Genomic DNA, 21,914 nt, shown 5'->3' with positions numbered 1-21,914 from the left:
AATAAATGTGATATACCACATTAACAACATAAAGCATAGAAATCATATAAACTCAAAAGATGTAGGAAAAGTATTTGACAAAATTCAACATCCTTTCGAGATAAAACTCTCAACAAACTGGGTATAGAGGGAACATAACACAATAAAGGTCATATATGACTAGCCCACAGTTAACATCATACTCAACAGTGAAAAAGCTGAGGAACAAGATCAGAAACAAGACAAGGATACCGATTCTCACCACTTTTACTTAATGAAGTACTGGAAGTCCTAGCCAGAGCAATTAGATAAGAAAAAGAAATAAAAGGTATCCAAATCGGAAAGGAAGCAGTAAAACTGTCTCTATTTGCATATAACATACTATATATGGAAAACCACCAAAAAACTGTTAAATCAGCAAGTTCAGTAAAGTTACAGAATACAAAAATCAATACACAAAAATCAGTTATGTTTCTATATACTAACAATAAACTATTGAAAAGACAGATTAAGAAAACAATCCCATTTACAACTGCATTGAAAAGAACACTAAGAAGTAAATTAAACCAAGGAAGTAAAATATCCACACACCAAAAACTATAATACCTTGAGATGAAAGAAACTGAAGAAGACACAAATAAATGGAAAGATATTTCATGCTCACAAATTGGAAGAATATTGTTAAAATGTCCATACTACCCAAAGTAAGCCACAGATTCAATGCAATCCCTATAAAACTTTCAATGGTATTTTTCACAGAAATAGAGAAAACAATCCTAAAATTTGTATAGAACCACAAAAGACCTTGAATGGCCAAATCAATTCTGAAAAAGAACAAAGCTTGAAGCATCAAACATTCTGATTTCAAACTATACTATAAAGCTATAGTAATTAAAACAGTATTGTCATTAAATAAAGACTCACAGATCAATGGAATGGAATAGAGAGCCCAGAAATAAACCCATGCATACACAGTGAGTTAATTTACTATCAGGGATCCAAGAATATACAAAGGGGAAAGGATAAATGGTGTTAGGAAAACGGGACAGCCACAGGCAAAAGAATGAAACTGCTCCCCTATCTTACACCATACACAGAAGTGAACTGAAAATGGATTAGAGACTTGAACATAAGACCTGAAACCATAAAATTCCTAGAAGAAAACATACAGGTATGCTCCTTAACATTGGTCTTGCAATGATTTTTTTGGATTTTGACACCAACAGCAAAAATAAATAAATGGTACTATATCAAACTAAAAAGCTTTTGAATAGCAAGGAAAATCATCATAAAAAGAAAGAAAGAAAGAAAGAGAAAGAAAGAAAGAAAGGAAGGAAGGAAGGAAGGAAGGAAGGAAGGAAGGAAGGAAGGAAGGAAAGAAAGAAAGAAAGGAAAGAAAAGAAAAAAGAAAAGGCAACCTATAGAATGGGAGAAAATATTTGCAAACCATATATCCAATAAGGGATTAATATACAAAATATATAAAGAACAACTCAACAGCAGAAAAACACCCAAATAAAAATGGCCAAAGGGCCTGAATAGACATTTTTCCAAAGACACACACACACACACACAAACACACACACACAATAGAATATTATGCTAAGTCTTAGCATCTAATGTAGAATACGATGACTATAGTTAACAACAGTTTTGTATACTTGAAATTTGCTAAGAGAATAAAACTTAAGTGTTCTCAACTAAAAAAAAAAAAGTAATTATGTGAGGTGATGGATGTGTTAATCAACTCTAATGTGTTAATCAACTCTAATGAGAATCCTTTCTCAATGTATACATATATCAAAACATCACATTTACACTTTAATACATTACAATTTTATTTACCAATTATACCTCAATAAAGCTAAACTAAAAAGAAAAGAATCCAACATTTGGGACAATGGGGCTATAGAATGTTCCTAAAGCGTTATTTCTAATAAGGAACTGTTACAAATAAACCAAAAGGGAGAAGGGAACACAATTTTGGCCATTAAAATAGTGAAGACCTAAAAGTATAAAATGCTTATATTGTCAATCTAAGTAAGACATAAAATTTAATAAATGGGAAATTCACAAATAACCTCAGATTTCATATTGTCTAGGAATTCTCTGAACTCTTTTTTTCCCTGTTTCTAGCTTAGCACTCACCATATCAAACTGAAGTTATCTGTGCCTGTATCTGTCCTCCTTCTAGACTGCAGTAACAGTCATTGAGGGCAAGGACCATGTGTTCCAGATCTTACTCAGTGCTGCAGCCAGCATATAGTAAACATTCAAACAAACAAAAAAAACTGCATAAAGCAACTGGAAAGAAATACATCAAAATACTACCTGTGGTTTTCTCTAGATGGTAAGATCACTGGTAATTTCTTCGACTTTTATGCTTTGTATTATTACTTTAATAATCAGAAAAATAAGCTTTATTTTTTTAATCCTTAACCCCCACCACTAATAAACCAAATAATTTACTTATTAAGTACCTCTTAGTTATTCTATATCTGTGCTAAGTAACTATTAATGAAAGTCTTTGGAGATATGTTTTCCGAGAAATGGGTATACAACTTACTTGGCCTAATTTGGAACAAAAGGCATACATTCTAACACATAAATCAAACTACCATAACTTTTTTTAAATGTTCAAAAATTCAAAACTACAAATTAATGTTTACAAAATGAATTATATTTATACACTTAAAAGGAAAAAAATTTCTTCGAAGTAAAGAACTTAGAACAGACTGGTTCTTTGGTTTGGTTGATAGCTACAAGTCTGTTTCAATATCACAATTAATTTAGTCCAGTAGAAGAAAAAAATTTTTAAAGCTGTAGGAGGAGAGTCTACCGGGGAAACACAGCAACTCATATACTTTGACAAAAGACCAGTGCAGTCCTTTTTCTAGGAAGGTATCCTCATCAAAAGAACTCTAGAAGAAGGAAGCATATAATAAGTCCAATCACATCAGACAAATCATTCGATCAATCAATGGGGAAAACATGTCCTATTCAGAACAGCATCTTATTCTTTTAAATCAGTAAGACATTTTAATTTGCTTATGATGGTATCACAATGATCTTATTTTTGCTAAACTTTTCCTTTTAAAGGAACAGGCAATTCATTCAGGTTTCCCAAAATGACGAAATTAGCTATAGAAGGTGATCTCCTCTAGCATGAATTCACATTTGTCTTAACCTTTAAATATAACTACTACTTTCTTTAAAAGATCCAATATTTTATGTGCCTAGAACACTGAAGATAATTAACAAAATGTCATGATTGAAATAACATTCTAATCTTTCATTTAGATTGAATGAATCAATCTGAGAAGAATGACATGGCGTGTCTCTATTCAACATAATCCAGAATCACAAAGCAGTCAGAATTAGACACAAATATGCTTACCAGGTGATACAAGGAAAATTTTCTCACACAATAGTTATAAGACTACACTACTAAAAGGGAATTACTCAATTTCTAGATATGTGCTATGCACTTAAAAAAACAAACTTTAAGGCTCAGTGATCTCTGAAATAAGGTATTACCTAGGTCCTATCATATTAGAGCAACTGAATGACTGTGTAGAATCAGCTCTCTCTAGAACAAAGACACATTTCTGCAAGAACAGCAAAGATTCCCAAGACACCATACATTGGGACTTCTCTTTGGAAGACAATATGGTACATTTTTTAATACCAATTTCAATAATTTTAAATAGAATACTGAATGCCCAGGGATAACTTATTTAATAATTACTAATATTTCTCACACTGGAAAAACAGGAAGATTAGCATCAAATGAATAAGTAACCTATTATATTTTATTTTCTTTCTGAAGCTTTTTTTCTAAATTGGAAGCAAAAATGCATACAACATCAAGTCTTCCACAATATGCTAACATAATTGTAACTGCACTTAGAAGAACTAATCTTATTGAATTTTTAAAATGACAATGCTAAGCCAAAAAAAAAAAACAACACCATTGACAAAGCAGATTTATAGTTGTAAATAAAAAGCTGAATATACAATACAAACTATGAATGCAAATTACAGTGTTTTTTAAAATGCAGGTTAGCATCCATTCAGTGCACTGAGACTAACCTTTTTTAATAAAATAAAACAGAAAAAAAGAGAAAATATCAAATCATATTTACCCTTATTTGACATAAGATACACAAATCTCACAATATAACATCTCTGAAATGTTAACAAGTACTTCTCCTCAAAGTTCAGAACAGTAGCCTTCAAGCTGCCCCAATTCTATCAATAGAAACCAAGTTAAAAAGAAAGAAATGCAGGGAATACAACAACAAAAATCTCTTTTCCTTAACTCATACACCTAATCCATTTCTGAAACTCTTCAGTCCATTTCAGAAGTATTCACTGAATTAGTTCTCTCCTCTTCTTCCCACTGTCACAGATCATATGTCTTTTGGCTGAACTGCTGCACAGATGTCCTGCTGGAGTAACTCTGCCCAAGCCAGCCTCTACCCTACTATCAGAAAATATATTTACGTCATTCTTTTGCTTAAAACTCAAATTCCTTAACTTTGGCAAAGTTCTTCACCAACTGGCAACCTCATTTTCTAAGACTTTACAACTTCTACCTCTCCCACTTCAGCTCCCCTACACTCTGTAGCCACACATACCTAACCACTGCCTCCAAACAGATCAGGTTCTTTTGTGACTCCCTCCACGCTATTTCTCTTCTCTCTCTTCTTTAAGAGTCCTGATTCAGAATTAACTTGCTCTAAATGTTTTCTCTGATTTCTCCAGGTGGTATTAAAATAACTACTACTTTGTGCTCTCCCAATATATCACTCAAAATACCATAACAGCATTTACTAAATTATATTAACCCATATGTATATGACTTTCTTCTTCCTCACCAAAAGGCAACTTTTTTTAGTCTCTAGCACAGAGCTGCACAGTTAAGACAGGGTCTCAATAAATGTAGTCATTATAACTACTGGGTACCCAATAAATGTTCCTGGCATAAAATTAAAACTTTGGAAGCTTTATAATTAGATCTTAAAAACAGTCTTTGTTTTAGAAGGATTAAAACAGGGTGTTTTTTGGTTTTGTTTTGTTTTTGGTTGTTGTCTGTTTGTTTTAAAATCCAGGAGATTTTAAACTATCCCTTGAGCCAGTTTGCATTTAAGTATCTATTTAAAGATCAGTAAATATTTTCCAACGTAGATAAAAACAAACAAAACAAAAAAAAAACTAATAATTATAAGTGATTTGAAAGGCTGTTGGCCAAAATTCCTAATAAATGTGGGAAAACAATTTTCAATAGCGTCAAAAGGCACAAAAAAGTCACCAAAAAATTAAATAGAACATTAAAACACAGAAAAATATTCACATTAATAGTAATCAGGAAAACAAAAACAGAAAATCTTGTACTACACTGGAAAATACCTAGCTAAAGTGAAAGAAACTTAATATAGAGATATTTATGTTATTCATCCTACTCTTCTTCATTTCAGTACTGTTTACCTCTAGAGTAAGTGACTCCAATAGTTTTAATTTTTCTTTAATTATAGAATTAATAGTATAGCTTAGTGGAAAAGAATATGGACTATGAAACTAGACTCCCTGGGTTCAAGTTCTGTACCACTCTTATAAGCAGTGAGATCTTGAGTAAGTCACTTAGCCAATCTGTGCCTCAGTTTCTTCGTATGTAAGAAGAGAAAAAAAAATTATAGTATCTATCCTATAGGGCTGTTGTGATAATTAAATGAATTAATATGTAAAGATATTTTTTAAAGTGCCAGGCATAAAAACAGACACAATAGATCAATGGAACAGAATAAAGGGCCCAGAAATAGTCTCTTCAATAAATGGTACTGAGAAAACTGGACAACCACATGCAAAAGAATGAAACTGGACCTTATCTTACACCATACATGAAAATCAACTCAATGGGTTAAAAATGTAAGACTTTAAACCGTAAAACTCCTAGAAGAAAACACAGGGGGTAAGCTCCTTGACATCAGTCTTGGCAATGATTTTTTTGGATTTGACACCAAAAGCAAAGGCAACAAAAAGTAAAAATAAAGGGCTTCCCTGGTGGCGCAGTGGCAGAGAATCTGCCTGCCAATGCAGGGGACACGGGTTCGAGCCCTGGTCTGGGAAGATCCCACATGCTGCGGAGCAACTAGGCCCGTGAGCCACAACTACTGAGCCTGCGCGTCTGGAGCCTGTGCTCCGCAACAAGAGAAGCCGCAACAGTGAGAGGCCCGCGCACTGCGATGAAGAGTGGCCCCCACTTGCCACAACTAGAGAAAGCCCTCGCACAGAAACTAAGACCCAACACAGCCATAAATAAATAAATAAATAAATAATTTTTAAAAAAAGTATACTACATCAAACTAAAAAACTTCTGCACAGCAAAGGAAACCATCAACAAAATGAAAAGGCAATCTGCTGAATAGGAGAAAATATCTGCAAGTCATCTATCTTATAAGGGGTTAATATCCAAAATATAGAAGTAAATGATACAACTCAATAGAAAAAAAAAATCTGATTAAAAAATGGGGGGAGGAACTGAATAAACATTTCTCCAAAGAAGCCATACAAATGGCAACAGGTACATGAAAAGGTGCTCCACATCACTAATTAGCAGCGAAACGCAAATCAAAACCACTGAGATAGCACTTCATACCTGTTAGAATGGCTATTATTAAAAAGACAAGAAATAACAAGTGTTTGCAAGAATGTGGAGAAAAGAGAAAACTTGTACGCTATTGGTGGGCATGTAAATTGGTGCAGCCACCATAAAACAGTATGGAGGTTACTCAAGAAACTAAAAATAGAACTATCATATGATCCAGCAATCCCACTTCTGGGTATATACCCAAATGAAATGAAATCACTATGCCAAAGGGATACCTGCATCCCCCATGTTCACTGCTGCACTATTTACAATAGCCAAAACACAGAAACAACCTAAGGGTCCATCAACAGATGGATGACTAAAGAAAATGCATTTGTACAGAATGGAATATTATGCAGTCATAAAAAGAAGAAAATCCTGTTGTAACATGAATGGACCTTGAGGGCATTACAATAAATGAAATATGCCAGACAGAGAAAGACAAAAACTGTATGATCTCATTTACATGTAGAATCGAAAACCAAACAAACTCATAGAGACAGGGAACTGACTGGTGGCTTCCAGGGGCAGGTGGTGGGAGGGTGGGGGAAATGGGTGAAGGTGGTCAAAAAGTACAAACTTCCAGGTATAAGATAAATAACTTTGGGGATATAATGTACAGCATGGCGACTACAGTTAACAATACTATACTGTATATCTAAAGTTACTAAAATTAGTAAATCTTTAAAGTTCTCATCACAAGAAAAAAAAACCATAACTATGTGTGGTGATGGACGTTAACTAAACTTATTATGGTAATCATTTTGCAATATATACATACAGCAAGTCATCATATTATACACCTTAAACTAATACAATGTTATGTATCAATTACACCTCAATCAAACTGGAAAAAAATCTACCTCAATCTAAGTTAACTGGCTTTCTTGCATTTAAGGATTTAAATCGAATTTTAAGTAATCAACACCTAGTACTCTTTGCTTTCTAAATATAAAAAAAGAAATCTGGAAGTTCATTAACTATTACTATTAAAACTACTTATTAGTACTATTATTACTAAAATTAATAAAAATAATTTTTAAAAACATTACCACAAAAGGTATAAGACTATAGTCTTCAGATGTAATTCTAAATTTCCTTACTTTCAATTTGAGTAGAACAAGGACGAGTTTTAAACTAGGTTGGTTCAGGTGGAGGTTAAAATTAACTCAATTAAGAACAATGATCAGATGGATAAATAAGATGTTCACCTTTCACATAAAAAGTATGAATTCAAACCAGTAATATTCACTCATGATATAAAACAAGGAACTCAAGAGCATCAGGGTAGCAACCAACAAAGGTAAGACTATCTCCTTCTATGAAAAAAATCATGTGCCTGTTGATTACAATATGTGGACAGGCCAAAGATTCCTATCTTATACTCTGGTTACATGAAGTGCTGTATTCAAAAGAGTATTTTGGTAGCTATTTGGAATGAGGGCCACATATTTAATTTAGTCTCTCATAAGCCTTTGTTTCTGTTTATAAACTGGAAAAAAATGAGGTATGATAAAAACTAATAAGAGGTTTTTTTTAATAAAACCACTACAAACGTGAGGGAGTATAACAAGTCGTATTCCAGAGGGGTTTACCTTTGTCTTTGAATATACCTATTTCATAATATCAATTAATAGAGAAAATATTCTACATGGTGGCAAATTATGTCCAAACTTAAGAAGGATCATCAGTCCAGGAGGAAATAAAAGCCCCAATAAAAATAAACATTCCTAAATAAAGTTGTTAGACCTAATGCTGCTAGACCTAATGAAAATTCACATAGCCACCGACTTCCAAAGAAAGCAGAGTAAGCTCATTATTTCTCAATTAGCCTGTTGTTTTCTGATACTTAGGAGCCTAAGTGCTTTACTTAATACATTTAAATGCCAAAACGAAAACAAAAGTTTAGTTTTAAAACACTCGAAAATAAAGTTTTGAGAAAATTTATAAATAACACCCCCAAATTTAAAAACTTAACTTCTAGTTAAACTTTTCAGTACATTATTATTATAAAATGAGATGGGATGCTCAGAATTAATGAAAAAGCTTCAGTAATGTCATGACAAAGCAGTGTATATTGATTATGATCAATAAACACACGATATCTGCCTCTACAAGACAGTGTAAGCACCTCATAGAAAACTTTAAACTTTACATGAAATGTAGTCCAAATTTTTCATCCCATTCTCTTTCAGAAGGTTAACTAAAAACTAGAGTTCACTTCAGAACTCTGAACTTTCAGTATTAAAACAGCATCAATAAAGCAATGAAGACATCTACTATGTGAAGAGGGCATAAAACAAAGTTCCTGATCTTGAATCTACTATCTTTAAAGTAATTTAAAAATCTCTTTAAAGTAATTTAAAACCTTACACCAGTTCAGATGCCCTAGGCAGAATCCTATAGTCAAGACTCAGTGACTGTTCAATGTAAGGCATCCCAGGAGACACTACCGCTAGTTTTAAAACTGAATGTCCCAGGCAAACCCACATAGTTGGTCACCCTAGCTTGAGAAATGGTAAGGGCAAAGAAAGCAACCCAAACACTCACTGAGAACTTATGTACCAATTCTATGTAATAAAATGTGCAGACTCGATTAGAGAATCTTTAATCCCTACTAGTTTTAAATTTTTAAGTCTCTCACTGGAAGTATGCAGTGGCACTGGTCCATTCTCTTCCGTCTCATCTCACATGGCCTCTCGGAAGCACGCGGCTCTGGTGGTGCACACTCGTTCCTTCAGTCTCCTCTCCGCTGGAACACCACACTCTGCTGGCTGTTCTCCTACTTCACTGGCTGCTCCTTCTCAGTCTCTTTGGATGGCTCCTCCCTCCGCTATCTGACCAGAAAACGGTAACCTCTGCTGTCTTCTCGATACTCTACGTGATCACATTTAAACACCATTCAGGCACAGGTAACTGTCAAAATCCCTACCTCCACCTTCCCATCTCCCCACTGAGATGCAGACTTGTATACCCAACATCTCACCTGAACCTCTCAAATGCATCTCAAACGCCACACGGCTAAAACAGGACTCTTAATTCCACTTATCTTCCTCACATTCTTCCACACCTCAGAAAATGGCGCCACCATCCATTATAATTACTGAAGCGCCAACTAAGACATCATCTTTGATTCCTCTTTCCTTCATTTACCACCCCCAAACCATCAGCAAATCCTGTCAGCTTTATTTCTCGAGTATATTCCAGACCCATTCTGTTCTCTCCAATCCAATCATACCACTCTGATCCAAGCCATCATCTCTCACCCAATCACCGCAATGACCTATTAACCGGCTTCCCTACTGCCAATCTTTCCCCCACTGCGCCACAATTTCTTCCCCCACAAAACAGCCAGGAGTGATCTATAAACACCAAGAACAGGGATATCTGCTTCATCTCCCCAGGACACAGAACACAGAACGAGGTCTGCCTCACAGTAGCGCCCAGTGTGCTGAGTGAAAGAATGAACAGTCATCTCCCCTACCCACCCACAGCTGCCTTCCCCTCACACAGAAAAGAACCCAAAATTCTTACCAATTCTTACAATGCCTTACATCAGGCCTCCCTCACCTCATATCCCTACTCACTGCGCTCCAGACTCACTGACCTCTGATATTCCTCAAGCTCCCCAAATTCATTTCTACCTTGGAGCTGTTTCTATACCCTCTGCCTGAACACTCCTGCCCTCATGTCTGGCTCCTTCTCATCACTCAGGTCTCAGAGCAATGTTACCTCCTCAGAGAGGCCTTCTCTACCCAGATCTACCCATACTACACCATCTCACCCAGCTCCCTTTTCTTCACAGTACTTAACATTAGCTGAATTATCTTGTTATTTTACTTACAGACTGTTTCCTCCCTACTAGAACGTAAGTTCCCTTAGAGCTGGGACCCTATCTTTCTTGTTCAATGATGTATCCCCAGAGCCTAGTACAATGCCTACCACACAATATTTACTGAAAGAATGACTCATATTTACCAAGTACTTATGTACGTGACAAGCACTATGCTAGGTAACAACAATGAATTTTTTTTAATTAAAGAAAAATAGAAAGTCCAAGTAAAATATTAGTATGAAGAGCAATTTGATATTCTTTTATGTTGAACAGTCCCGTTCTTAAAATGACCTTATACAATAAATTCCACTTAGTAGAATATTATTTTGCCAGTGTAAAAAATATATATCCTTAAGTAGTAACAATAATTAGTATTTCATTTAGCTTTAGAAGTTATCTAAATGATCACATTGTTCATTTTTTAATATACAATTTGAAGGAGCTAATTAAGCTATAACTCAGTAAAATCTGAGAGCCTTCATTTCTTCATCTTTTTCTCAGAGTACAAATATACACATTTCACCCAGTCAGAAAACTCAAGACTGTGTAAAAGCTTTCCGTTCTCAACATACAGAAACATTCAAAACAGAGGCTGAACTCACCATTTACTGTCTGGCCTCAGATTAATTTACCAGCTTCATTCAAGCCAAGAAGCTATCAGTAATAATCAGGTTCATTTCACAAAAGTCATCACTAAAGTTGAGATTCACCCCTCATCCCCCAAAGCCTATTATAAAAGAACATGTCCAAATGAGTTTAGGCAGAAGAGTTATGTTTCATTGTTATCAGAGTACTTTTGGGTCCATTTAATTCAGAACCACAGAAAAACTTTGTATTTGACATAATCATACCAGTTACTACCACCATCATTATGACATCACTAAACACCTTATGGCCAGGAATCAACTAGGAAAAGGCAGATTTAAAGCTTGAGGCACTGAACAAATGACACTTCTTCAGATCATGTAAGTATTTTCTATAACATTTTCTTTTCAGCACACTTGAAAACTATCATATCCTACCTCCAAATGTTTTAAGGGTTAAATGTATTAATATTTTGAAAATATGATTTATAAAAAGGAACAAATTCAGTATACCTAAGTATAAGTACTCAAAATATCCCCATGTCATACTAGATTTTTAAAACCTAAGGGAAATACATCTATCTTTCATCCAAATTTGAAACTATTATACATTTTGAATAACAGGATCTTCTCAAATGCACTCAACCAAATGTATAAAAGACATACCACTTGTTCTATTTAAAATTAGCTTTCTAACCACACTTGCCAATTGGAAAAAAAAGGAGGGGGAGGGTGGCCTTTTGTTTGATCTTTGTATGGAAATATAAGAAAATATTCATTTTATTTTCATTTATAACAATAATATCTGTAAAGCTGAAAAACTGTGGGTAAAGCCAAAACAAAATTAAACCCTAAAGAAAAGGTCAAAAGTTCAGTATTTTCCAAACCACGCTAATTAGTCCCACTTGTTTTAACTGCCATTACCTTAAAAAGAAAGTTTTCTCCAATTTTTCAGAACACTGGTTCTACATTACCTTTGGTTTTCCCTTTAGTTACATAACTGTATAAACAAACCAGTTTTAGGACACCCAGAATTAACCCACATACTGAGACAAACTCATTTAAATACCAGAAATAATTTACATATCTCTGTCTTCACACCGGCCATCAAAACCAAAATGATTGCTGATAAATTCAATCAGAAGACTGGTTCCTTCTGCTTTCAGAAAAGCTCGAAAATCGCTCAAGGTAGTCAAAAGATAATACTGGACAGTGTTTCAAATATATAAATTTCCTTTAAATTCTAAGAAAAAAATGCCTACATGAACCAAGTCAGAGGTCATTATCTTGACCTTCACCGTCTGCTCATTTGCTAAAGAAACCACACAAGTTTTTCATCTAAGGTATAAATTTTTAAACTAAAAAAATTTTAAAGATTTGCTTGGCTCAAGAAGAGAATAAACATAATTATATCACTATTCTGTAAAAGTAATCTATTCTCAGCATATAGCTGAAAAAAAATTTTTATTGGAAAGGCATGTCCTGACTTACCAAAGGTTTATCACTGTCAAAGGTTAGATAAAATATATTTGTTGTAAAGATATACTGTCCAAATTTATTAAAATTGGGTAGTATTTATAAAGTATCTTCTTCCACTATATTCTTTGTCACAGCAAAGGTTTAGAGGGTGCAATATAACCTCAAGGTCCTTCCTTCAGTTAATTAAAAATTTCTAAGCACTATGATGTTTTCTTCTTCATAGAAAACAATGGAAAAATGGATACAATGCTTGGGGGATATTAAGCCTTCAAACATGTTATTATTACAAATAAATTTTAAGAGGTTAGGTTACAAAGACATTACAGATGGCTTCTGACATGTACAGATAAACTGAAACCATTCCCTCCAGCCTCTAGGGATAATGAAGTACCTTCTCACTCACTGAAGTTACTTTGACTGCAGAGTTTGTAAGCACCCAGTGAGCATCAGAAACCTCTCAAGTGCTGTCTCCTCTTCTTAGGACAAATGGTATACATTTCAGAGAAAATAATTTCCTACTTATATGATTTTTTTACTAAACTCATGCCTACGTTCAATTCTATTATTTCTAAAAGTGTTGCAGGACCAAATTTAAGAGAATGATTTCAAATCTAACTCTGGATTTAAAAAATTTTATGTCTAGATCTAACGTACAGTATGCTACTACAGTTAACAATACTGTATTGTATGCTTGAAATGCGTTAAGAGGGTAGACCTTAAAGTTTTCTCACCAAACACACGACACAAAAAAATGGTAACTATGAGGTGATGGATATGTCAACTAGTTTGATTGTGGAGATCATTTCACAATGTGTGTGTGTATGTGTGTGTATATCAAAACCAAGTTGCACATATTAAATGTATCTATCAATACAATTTCTATTTGTCAATTACACACTAAATAAAGATGACAAAATTATGTCTAAAAAAAACCCCACATCACAAATTTCTAAACTATCACAGAATTGCAATATTTGAAATTTTAATAGAAATCTGAGTTTGTGCCTGATATTTTTTAAATAGCAAAAATACTACCAACAAAAAACCACTTCCAAATGCTTCTGCTTTTTTGTTTCGCAAACAGTTTTGAAAATGTATACCAAAATGTCAGTTACACAAGTAGAGCTCATTTTGTGTAACAAGGTTACTTAATAGGAGTCCTAGAAGCACCTAAAGTTGTAGGAAAATTTTTGTGCAAGTACATATGGCGGTTTTTCCTGGATAAATGGTCCATATAACTTGCAGCTTCTCATGGGGGGTTCAAAATTCAATTAAGATTAAACTGCGTGAAAGAACCGTCAACGTCAGATAACTTGTCACAGGCAACCCAAGCCTTATTTTTTATATCACAAATTAGGGGACGATTTATCCTAATTTGGCGGCTCCTACACAACTTTTAAGTGATGCAGGCATGAAATGGCTGTGCGTTACAAACAGCTCTCTTCACACACCCAACGCGGCAAACCCCCAGTTTTCCTTGAAAGGGCCAGGGACTGGCAAACGGATTAACACCCCTATTGCTCAAAGATCGACTGGCTTTGGCAGGACATGTCCTCCAGAGAGGGCTGCTGGGCGGTGACCAGGTCTCAGTGAGGGACTGGACCCCTCGGCGGGCACTTGCAGCCAAGGCATCACCAGCAGTCTCCTTCCGCCCCAAAACGCGCCCTAAAGTAGGGTGTGCGGATGCGGCTGCAGCAGATCCCGGTCCCCCTGGCGCGCGCCGCGCCGCCGCCGATGCAGCACGGTCGCAGCGACCTTCCCGCCCGGGGCTCCGTGAGTCCCGTTACCCACGTCGGCCACACACCCCACGAGAAAAAGGGAGGAGGACGCACAACAAAGCCTAACCCGAGGAGGCCCAAGCGAGCTGTAAGTTGGGGCGCCCGGGCTGCGGCCCCAGGAGGAGCGGCCCGGACACCGAGCCGCGCCGAGCCGGTGCGCCGCGATGCAGGGCGGACAGGGCCGGGGACGCGGGGCGCCAGAAGTCAGCCCGCGGGGCCGGGCGTCAGCAGCTGGGAGGAAGCCGGGCTGGCGGGCCGGCGCGCGGCTCGGGGGCGGGCGGCCAGGGGGAAGCCAGGCCTGAGGAGGGAGGGGAGCGGCGGCGGGGTCCCGAGGCGCCGCGGTCGGCCGCGACCCCCACCCCAGCCGGGGGCCTGTCCCGTTACTTACACGCCGGGAAGCTGCGGGCTCCGCCGGGGCTGTCCCGGCCGCCGGCCTCCGGGGCCAGGAAGCGCCCCCACATCTCGGGTGGGAGCGCCGAGTGGGCCGGGGGCGCCCGACTCCCCACGTCCGTCCTCCCTGCCTTCGCCTCCGGCGGCGGAAACTTGTCCGGAGCCTGGGCCGCGGCGGCACCGGCGGGGGAACCAGAGGGCGGGCTGGTTAACGGCCGCTCAGCGACGGGCGGGGAGCGCAGGGGCCTGATTCGCCGCGGTGGCGGCTGCCATGGTCGAGCCGGCTCGGTTGAGGCCCGGGCCGGGGAAGCGGCGGCTCCGCGATGTCGGCGATTCGGTCCCCGGCTGCGCCCAGCCTCAAAGGCTCCAGGCGAAGTTGCAGCTGCGGCTTCTCTCCGCCCCCCTCCGCCGGGGGAGCCCGAGCCGGAGCTTGTGCCCGAGCCGGGGAGGGGCGGGGCCTGGTGGGGGCGGGGCCTCGGGCGCTTACAAAAGGCGTGCGCGGCGCCGGGCGGGGCTGCGGACGGGTCCCAGTGGGTACCTTTATTCCCCTGTTCTCCGCAGGTGGTGAATAGTCGCTCGGACACACCAGCTGCATCCCTCCTTCCCCGTCCCCGCACCCTGCGAGATGAGGAGAGGGAGGAAACTTGGCCCCGGGCCTCGTCTTTTGGTTCCCCTCCCCCCCCCACACCTTGGGTAATCCCTCAGGGCCTTCAGGGCATATCTCAGAAAAGGGCGTGGAAGACCTGCCCTCCCTTCACGACTGCTTGTGATGAAAGAGGTTTCCTCGGGAGGGGCTGAGGGACTCCCAGTCTCATTTGGGATTGGGATTAAAGTTGTCATCATGCATTCCATAAGCATCGTTTACAGATCACTGTGGAGGATAGAGAAGTGGTCATTTTCCTCATCCCGCAAATTCAATGCCTGGGGGTGGGGTGGGGGGAGAGAACAGGTACCAAAATATCTACGACACGGACACCTGCAAAGAAAAAAGCAGGAGAAAAGCCCCAAGGTACTCAGTACCAGAAGGTTCAGGGAGGGGCTGTAAATTTTATTCTAGTAGCCCAATGTTTCAGATAAGCAATCAGAAAGGAGTGAAAATGGCACAAAAATGTGTAATGGGAGTGTAACTGCCTTACACCCTAAACCTTCATGTTCCTCCTCTGCCTAGTCAGTTCCCACCCTTCACCTGAACCCAGAGTGCAGGAGCACAGAGAAGGAAAAAAAGGTGCAGCAATCTCTTTTTAAATCTTACTTCTCATGGGCAATATTTATAATCCTTCCAATATTTAGATCTAAAATAGTGCATTTAATAAATATTGGTCGGGCACTGTAGAAGGAGGCGAGCTCTGCGCATGGCCGATGAATCAGGTAAACCAGAAAGCAGGTCCCTAACCCTCAACAGGCTTTGAGTCCAGTGATGCTTTTTCCTGTTTTGGATGTTTGCTAACAAAGGCCTCATATTTGTATTTAAGCACCCTGTAATTGAGAAATACTGCTTAAAACTTTTAGAGGTTAAATTACATCTAGGTGTATAATCTATCACTTACCACAGCTGTCTTGTAATTTATCAGATTGCAGTTTTACATTTAGGGTCCCCTGGGTAGAGTTCCACTTATTTCTCCAAATCATGAGCGATTGGCCAAGGGTCAACTGTTTCTAAGGACAGAAAGTGACAGAAACATGAAAAAAAAATGTGACTGGTTCCTTTCTGTGATTTAAATGTACATTAGTTCATGTAATATGACGCATGCATAGTATAGGTTCAAAAAGAAACCTAAAAAAGTAAATTCTAAATGAATTATCAGAAGCTATAGAACCAGATGAAAGTATCCTTTTTTTTCCATCATTTATACTTACCATACTCTCATATTAGGTATAGCATTTATTAAATACCAAACTTTTTTTACACAGTTCCAAGAAATGTATGAACTATTGCAGATATATCTCAATCCTTTGTGAGTTTAATATATACTTATTGTTATTCCAAAACTCTGCCAACTTCCACTCAATTCTAAGCAGTGTTTTTAAAAAATCATGTACTCAGGTTTTCTACGTGTTTTTATCAAACTGAAGGGCATGCCACTATATACACCAAAAAAGTATGTGTGAAGCTGAGACTATGTAAAATATTTCAATACTTATTGAAATAAAAGTAAAAGCAGAGAAAAACATGTTGCTATTTTGGAAGTTGGCACCAAAGATAAAAAGTTTTGTGTTCCTACTAATTAAACTTGAGAGGATAGAGATCTAATACAATTTAAATGACTGAAATACTAAGAATATTATGTATACGAGGTAAACTATAACCATCCTTTTTTTTAATCATATGAATTCTGAATATATATACAGTTGATCCTTGAACAACACAGGGGTTAGGGGGTGCCGACCCTCTGTGTGGTAGGCATTTTCGAGTATAATTTATAGTCACTCCGAATCCCCGGTTCTTCAGTATCCATGGTTTGACATCCGAGGATTCAACCAACCAGGGATCCTGTAGTACTGCAGTATTTACTATTGAAAAAAATCTGCATATAAGTCAACCCACACAGTTCAAACCCGATTTTTCAAGAGTCAACTGTATACTGAACTGAGATTTCCCTCCACATCCATGACACACCCAGTATCCACGGTTCTCAGAATGAGTAAAATCAGTCATGGCACAAGACTGAGAGACAGGACTACCTAACCATTACTAAGCCCAATGTTGTAAACCAGCATGTTTTTGTTTCATTGTAACAGTAGGTAAAGACCATAAGGAGGATCTTACAAGCTAAGACATTTATTACTGAACTTCAATATTTTAGTAATTTTTCATAAGTAGAGACAATACAAGTAAGTAATGAAAACAGTGATTGTGTATGCTTCTGTGTAAATATGTGTGTGTGTATATATGTATATATATACATAGTTGCTTAGGTGAAATTTACATGCTTAATGTTTTGGGAGAGGGCTTTAAAAGAGGAAAATAGTACTAAAAACACCATAGTTAACATCAAACCATATTAAACTCTTCATTTGAAATACTGCATTAAAAATATACATTATTTGGGGGGCTTCCCTGGTGGCGCAGCGGTTGAGAATCTGCCTGCCAATGCAGGGGACACGGGTTCGAGCCCTGGTCTGGGAAAATCCCACATGCCGCGGAGCAGCTGGGCCCATGAGCCACAATTACTGAGCCTGCGCATCCGGAGCCTGTGCTCCGCAACAAGAGAGGCCGCGATAGTGAGAGGCCCGCGCACCGCGATGAAGAGTGGCCCCTGCTTGCCACAACTAGAGAAAGCCCTCACACAGAAACGAAGACCCAACACAGCCATAAATTAATTAATTAATTAATTTAAATATATATATATACATTATTTGAAAATGAAAAATAAATGTTGCATTCATAAATCTTAAATTCTTTGGATATGAATCTCTGAACTGATTAAGTTGAACTATCTTACATGTATTTTTCTTATGTAAATTTATCATATTGGCAAACGACAACCAGAGAACTGAAGAGTGATATAACGATGGGTAAAAGTGATATTTTAACATTAGAGGAGATTGGTTCAAGATGGTGGAGTACAAGGACGTGTGCTCCCTCCCTCTTGTGAGGGCACCGGAATCACAACTAACTGCTGAACAGTCATCGACAGGAAGACACTGGATCTCACCAAGAAAAGATACCCCACATCCAAAGACAAAGGAGAAGCCACAGTGAGATGGTAGAGGCACAATCACAATAAAATCAAATCCCATAACCGTTGGGTGGGTGACTCACAAACTGTAGAACAACTATACCACAGATGTCCACCCACTGGAGTGAAGGTTCTGAGCCCCACGTCAGGCTTCCCAACCTGGGGGTCCAGCAACGGGAGGAGGAATTCCCAGAAAATCAAACTTTGAAGTTTAGCGGGATTTGATTACAGGACTTCAGCAGGACTGGGTGAAACAGAGACTCCACTCTTGGAGGGCACATGCAAAGTAGTGTGCATATCAGGGCCCAGGGAGAAGGAGCAGTGACCCCATAGGAGACTGAACCAGACTTACCTGCTAGTGTTCGAGGGTCTCCTGCAGAGGCGGGGGGTGGCTGTGGCTCATGCGGGAACAAGGACACTGGCAGCAGAAGTTCTAGGAAGTACTCCTTGGTGTGAGCCCTCCCACATTCCGCCATTAGCCCCACCAAAGAGCCTGTATGCTCCAGTGCTGGGTCGCCTCAGACCAAACAACCAACAAGGAGGGAACCCACCCATCAGCAGACAAGCGGATTAAAGTTTGACTGAGCTCTGCCCGCCCAAGCAACACCCAGCTCTACCTACCAGCAGTCCTTCCCATCAGGAAGCACCCACAAGCCTCTTAGATAGCCTCACCCACCAGAGGGCAGACAGCAGAAGCAAGAAGAACTACAGTCCTGCAGCCTGTGGAACAAAAACCACATTCACAGATAGACAAAATGAAAAGGCAGAGGACTATGTACCAGATGAAGAAACAAGATAAAACCCCAGAAAAACAGCTAAATGAAGTGGAAATAGGCAACCTTCTGAAAAAGAATTCAGAATAATGATAGTGAAGATGATCCAGGACCTTGGAAAAGGAATGGAGGCAAAGATCGAGAAGATGCAAGAAATGTTTAACAAACACCTAGAAGAATTAAAAAACAAACAAACAGAGATGAACAATACAATAACTGAAATGAAAAATACACTAGAAGGAATCAATAGCAGAATAACCAAGGCAGAAGAATGGATAAGTGACCTGGAAGACAGAATGGTGGAAATCACTGTCACAGAACAGAATAAAGAAAAAAGAATGAATAGAAATGAAGACAGCCTAAGAGACCTCTGGGACAACATTAAATGCACCTACATTCGCATTATAGGGGTCCCAGAAGGAGAAGAGAGAGAGAAAGAACCAAAAAAATATTTGAAGAGATTATAGTCGAAAACTTCCCTAACATGGGAAAGGAAATAGCCACCCAAGTCCAGGAAGCGCTGAGAGTCCCAGGCAGGATAAATCCAAGGAGAAACACACCGAGACATACAATAATCAAATTGACAAAAATTAAAGACAGAAAAATTATTAAAAGCAACAAGGGAAAAATGACAACATACAAGGAAACTCCCATAAGGTTAACAGCTGATTTCTCATCAGAAGCTCTACAAGCCAGAAGGGAGTGGCACGATATATTTAAAGTGATGAAAGGGAAGAACCTACAACCAAGATTACTCTACCCAGCAAGGATCTCATTCAGGTTCGAGGGAGAAATCAAAAGCTTTACAGATAAGCAAAAGCTAAGAGAATTCAGCACCACCAAACCAGCTCTACAACAAATGCTAAAGGAACTTCTTTAAGTGGGAAACACAAGAGAAGAAAAGGACCTACAAAAACAAACCCAAAACAATTAAGAAAATGGTAATAGGAACATACATATCAATAATGACCTTAAATGTGAATGGATTAAATGCTCCAACCAAAAGACACAGGCTCGCTAAATGGATACAAAAACAAGACCCATATATATGCTGTCTACAAGAGACCCACTTCAGACCTAGGGACACATACAGACTGAAAGTGAAGGGATGGAAAAGATATTCCATGCAATGGAAATCAGAACAAAGCTGGAGTAGCAATACTCATATCAGATAAAATAGACTTTAAAATAAAGAATGTTCCAAGAGACAAGGAAGGACACTATATAATGATCCAGGGATCAATCCAAGAAGAAGATATAACAATTATAAATATATATGCACCCAACATAGAAGCACCTCAATACATAAGGCAAATGCTAACAGCTATAAAAGAGGAAATCGGCACTAACACAATAATAGTGGGGGACTTTAACACCTCACTTACACCAATGGACAGATCATCCAGACAGAAAATTAATAAGGAAACCCAAGCTTTAAATGACACAATAGACCAGATAGATTTAATTGATATTTATAGGACATTCCATCCGAAAACAGCAGATTACACTTCTGAAGTGCACATGGAACATTCTCCAGGACAGATCACATCTTGGGTCACAAATCAAGCCTTGGTAAATTTAAGAAAATTGAAATCATATCAAGCATCTTTTCCGACCACAACGCTATAAGCTTAGAAATAAATTGCAGGGAAAAAAACGTAAAAAACACAAACAGATGGAGGATAAACAATACATTACTAAATAACCAAGAGATCACTGAAGAAATCAAAGAGGAAATCAAAAAATACCTAGAGACAAATGACAACGATAACACAACAATCCCAAACCCTTGGGATGCAGCAAAAGCAGTTCTAAGAGGGAAGTTTATAGCTATACAAGCCTACCTAAAGAAACAAGAAAAATCTCAAGTAAACACTCTAACCTTACACCTAAAGGAACTAGAGAAAGAACAAACAAAACCCAAAGTTAGCAGAAGGAAAGAAATCATAAAGATCAGAGCATAAATAAATGAAATAGAAACAAAGAAAACAATAGCAAAGATCAATAAAACTAAAACCTGGTTCTTTGAGAAGATAAAAAAAATTGATAAACCATTAGCCAGACTCATCGAGAAAAAGAGGGAGAGGACTCAAATCAATAAAATTAGGAATGAAAAAGGAGAAGTTACAACAAACACCACAGAACTACAAAACATTATAAGAGACTACTACAAGCAACTCTATGCCAATAAAATGGACAACCTGGAAGAAATGGACAAATTCTTAGAAAGGTATAACCTTTCAAGGCTGAACCAGGAAGAAATAGAAAATATGAACAGAGCAATCACAAGCAATGAAATTGAAACTGTGATTAAAAATCTTCCAACAAATAAAAGTCCAGGACCAGATGGCTTCACAGGTGAATTCTATCAAACATTTAGAGAAGAGCTAACACCATCCTTCTCAAACTCTTCCAAAAAATTGCAGAGGAGGGAACACTCCCAAACTCATTCTATGAGGCAACCATCACCTTCATGCCAAAACCAGACAAAGATTCTACGAAAAAAGAAAATTACAGACCAATATCACTGATGAATATAGATGCAAAAATCCTCAACAAAATACTAGCAAACAGAATCCAACAACACATTAAAAGGATCATACACCATGATCAAGTGAGATTTATCCCAGGGATGCAAGGATTCTTCAATACACGCAAATCAATCAATCTGATACATTGTATTAACAAATTGAAGAATAAAAACCATATGATCATCTCAATTGATGCAGAAAAAGCTTTTGACAAAATTCAACACCCATTTATGATA

General features: G+C 38.1%; 2 protein-coding genes across 10 annotated transcripts in view; one reads left to right on the top strand and one right to left on the bottom strand.

Moving 5' to 3' along the window:
- The window catches only part of CEP85L (centrosomal protein 85L), a 212,696-nt gene that overhangs the window by 140,344 nt on the left and 50,438 nt on the right, over nucleotides 1-21,914 (bottom strand). For 7 of the 8 annotated variants that reach the window (XM_082474597.1, XM_082474593.1, XM_082474598.1 and 4 more), the window contains one exon: nucleotides 16,242-16,350. In XM_082474597.1, the coding sequence (XP_082330723.1) occupies nucleotides 16,242-16,323 (82 nt within the window). In that variant the 5' untranslated portion in view covers nucleotides 16,324-16,350. Of the gene's footprint in view, nucleotides 1-14,692; nucleotides 15,139-16,241; nucleotides 16,351-21,914 lie in introns of those variants that run through there. The other variant, XM_082474599.1, reaches the window with a different exon arrangement.
- Nucleotides 1,738-21,914, top strand: part of LOC309666887 (uncharacterized protein) — a 41,729-nt gene continuing 21,552 nt past the window's right edge. Inside the window, exons 1-2 of one of the 2 annotated variants that reach the window (XM_082475008.1) lie at nucleotides 1,738-14,392; nucleotides 15,256-16,224. In XM_082475008.1, coding sequence (XP_082331134.1) covers nucleotides 14,210-14,392; nucleotides 15,256-15,492 — 420 coding nt within the window. In that variant the 5' untranslated portion in view covers nucleotides 1,738-14,209 and the 3' untranslated portion in view covers nucleotides 15,493-16,224. Of the gene's footprint in view, nucleotides 14,393-15,255; nucleotides 16,225-21,914 lie in introns of those variants that run through there. The other variant, XR_014267316.1, reaches the window with a different exon arrangement.

This window comes from Balaenoptera physalus (genome assembly GCF_965194825.1).
Source record: "Balaenoptera physalus genome assembly, chromosome: 9".
NCBI classification, from domain to species: domain Eukaryota; kingdom Metazoa; phylum Chordata; class Mammalia; order Artiodactyla; family Balaenopteridae; genus Balaenoptera; species Balaenoptera physalus.
This window is presented reverse-complemented; position numbering and strand designations above follow the sequence as displayed.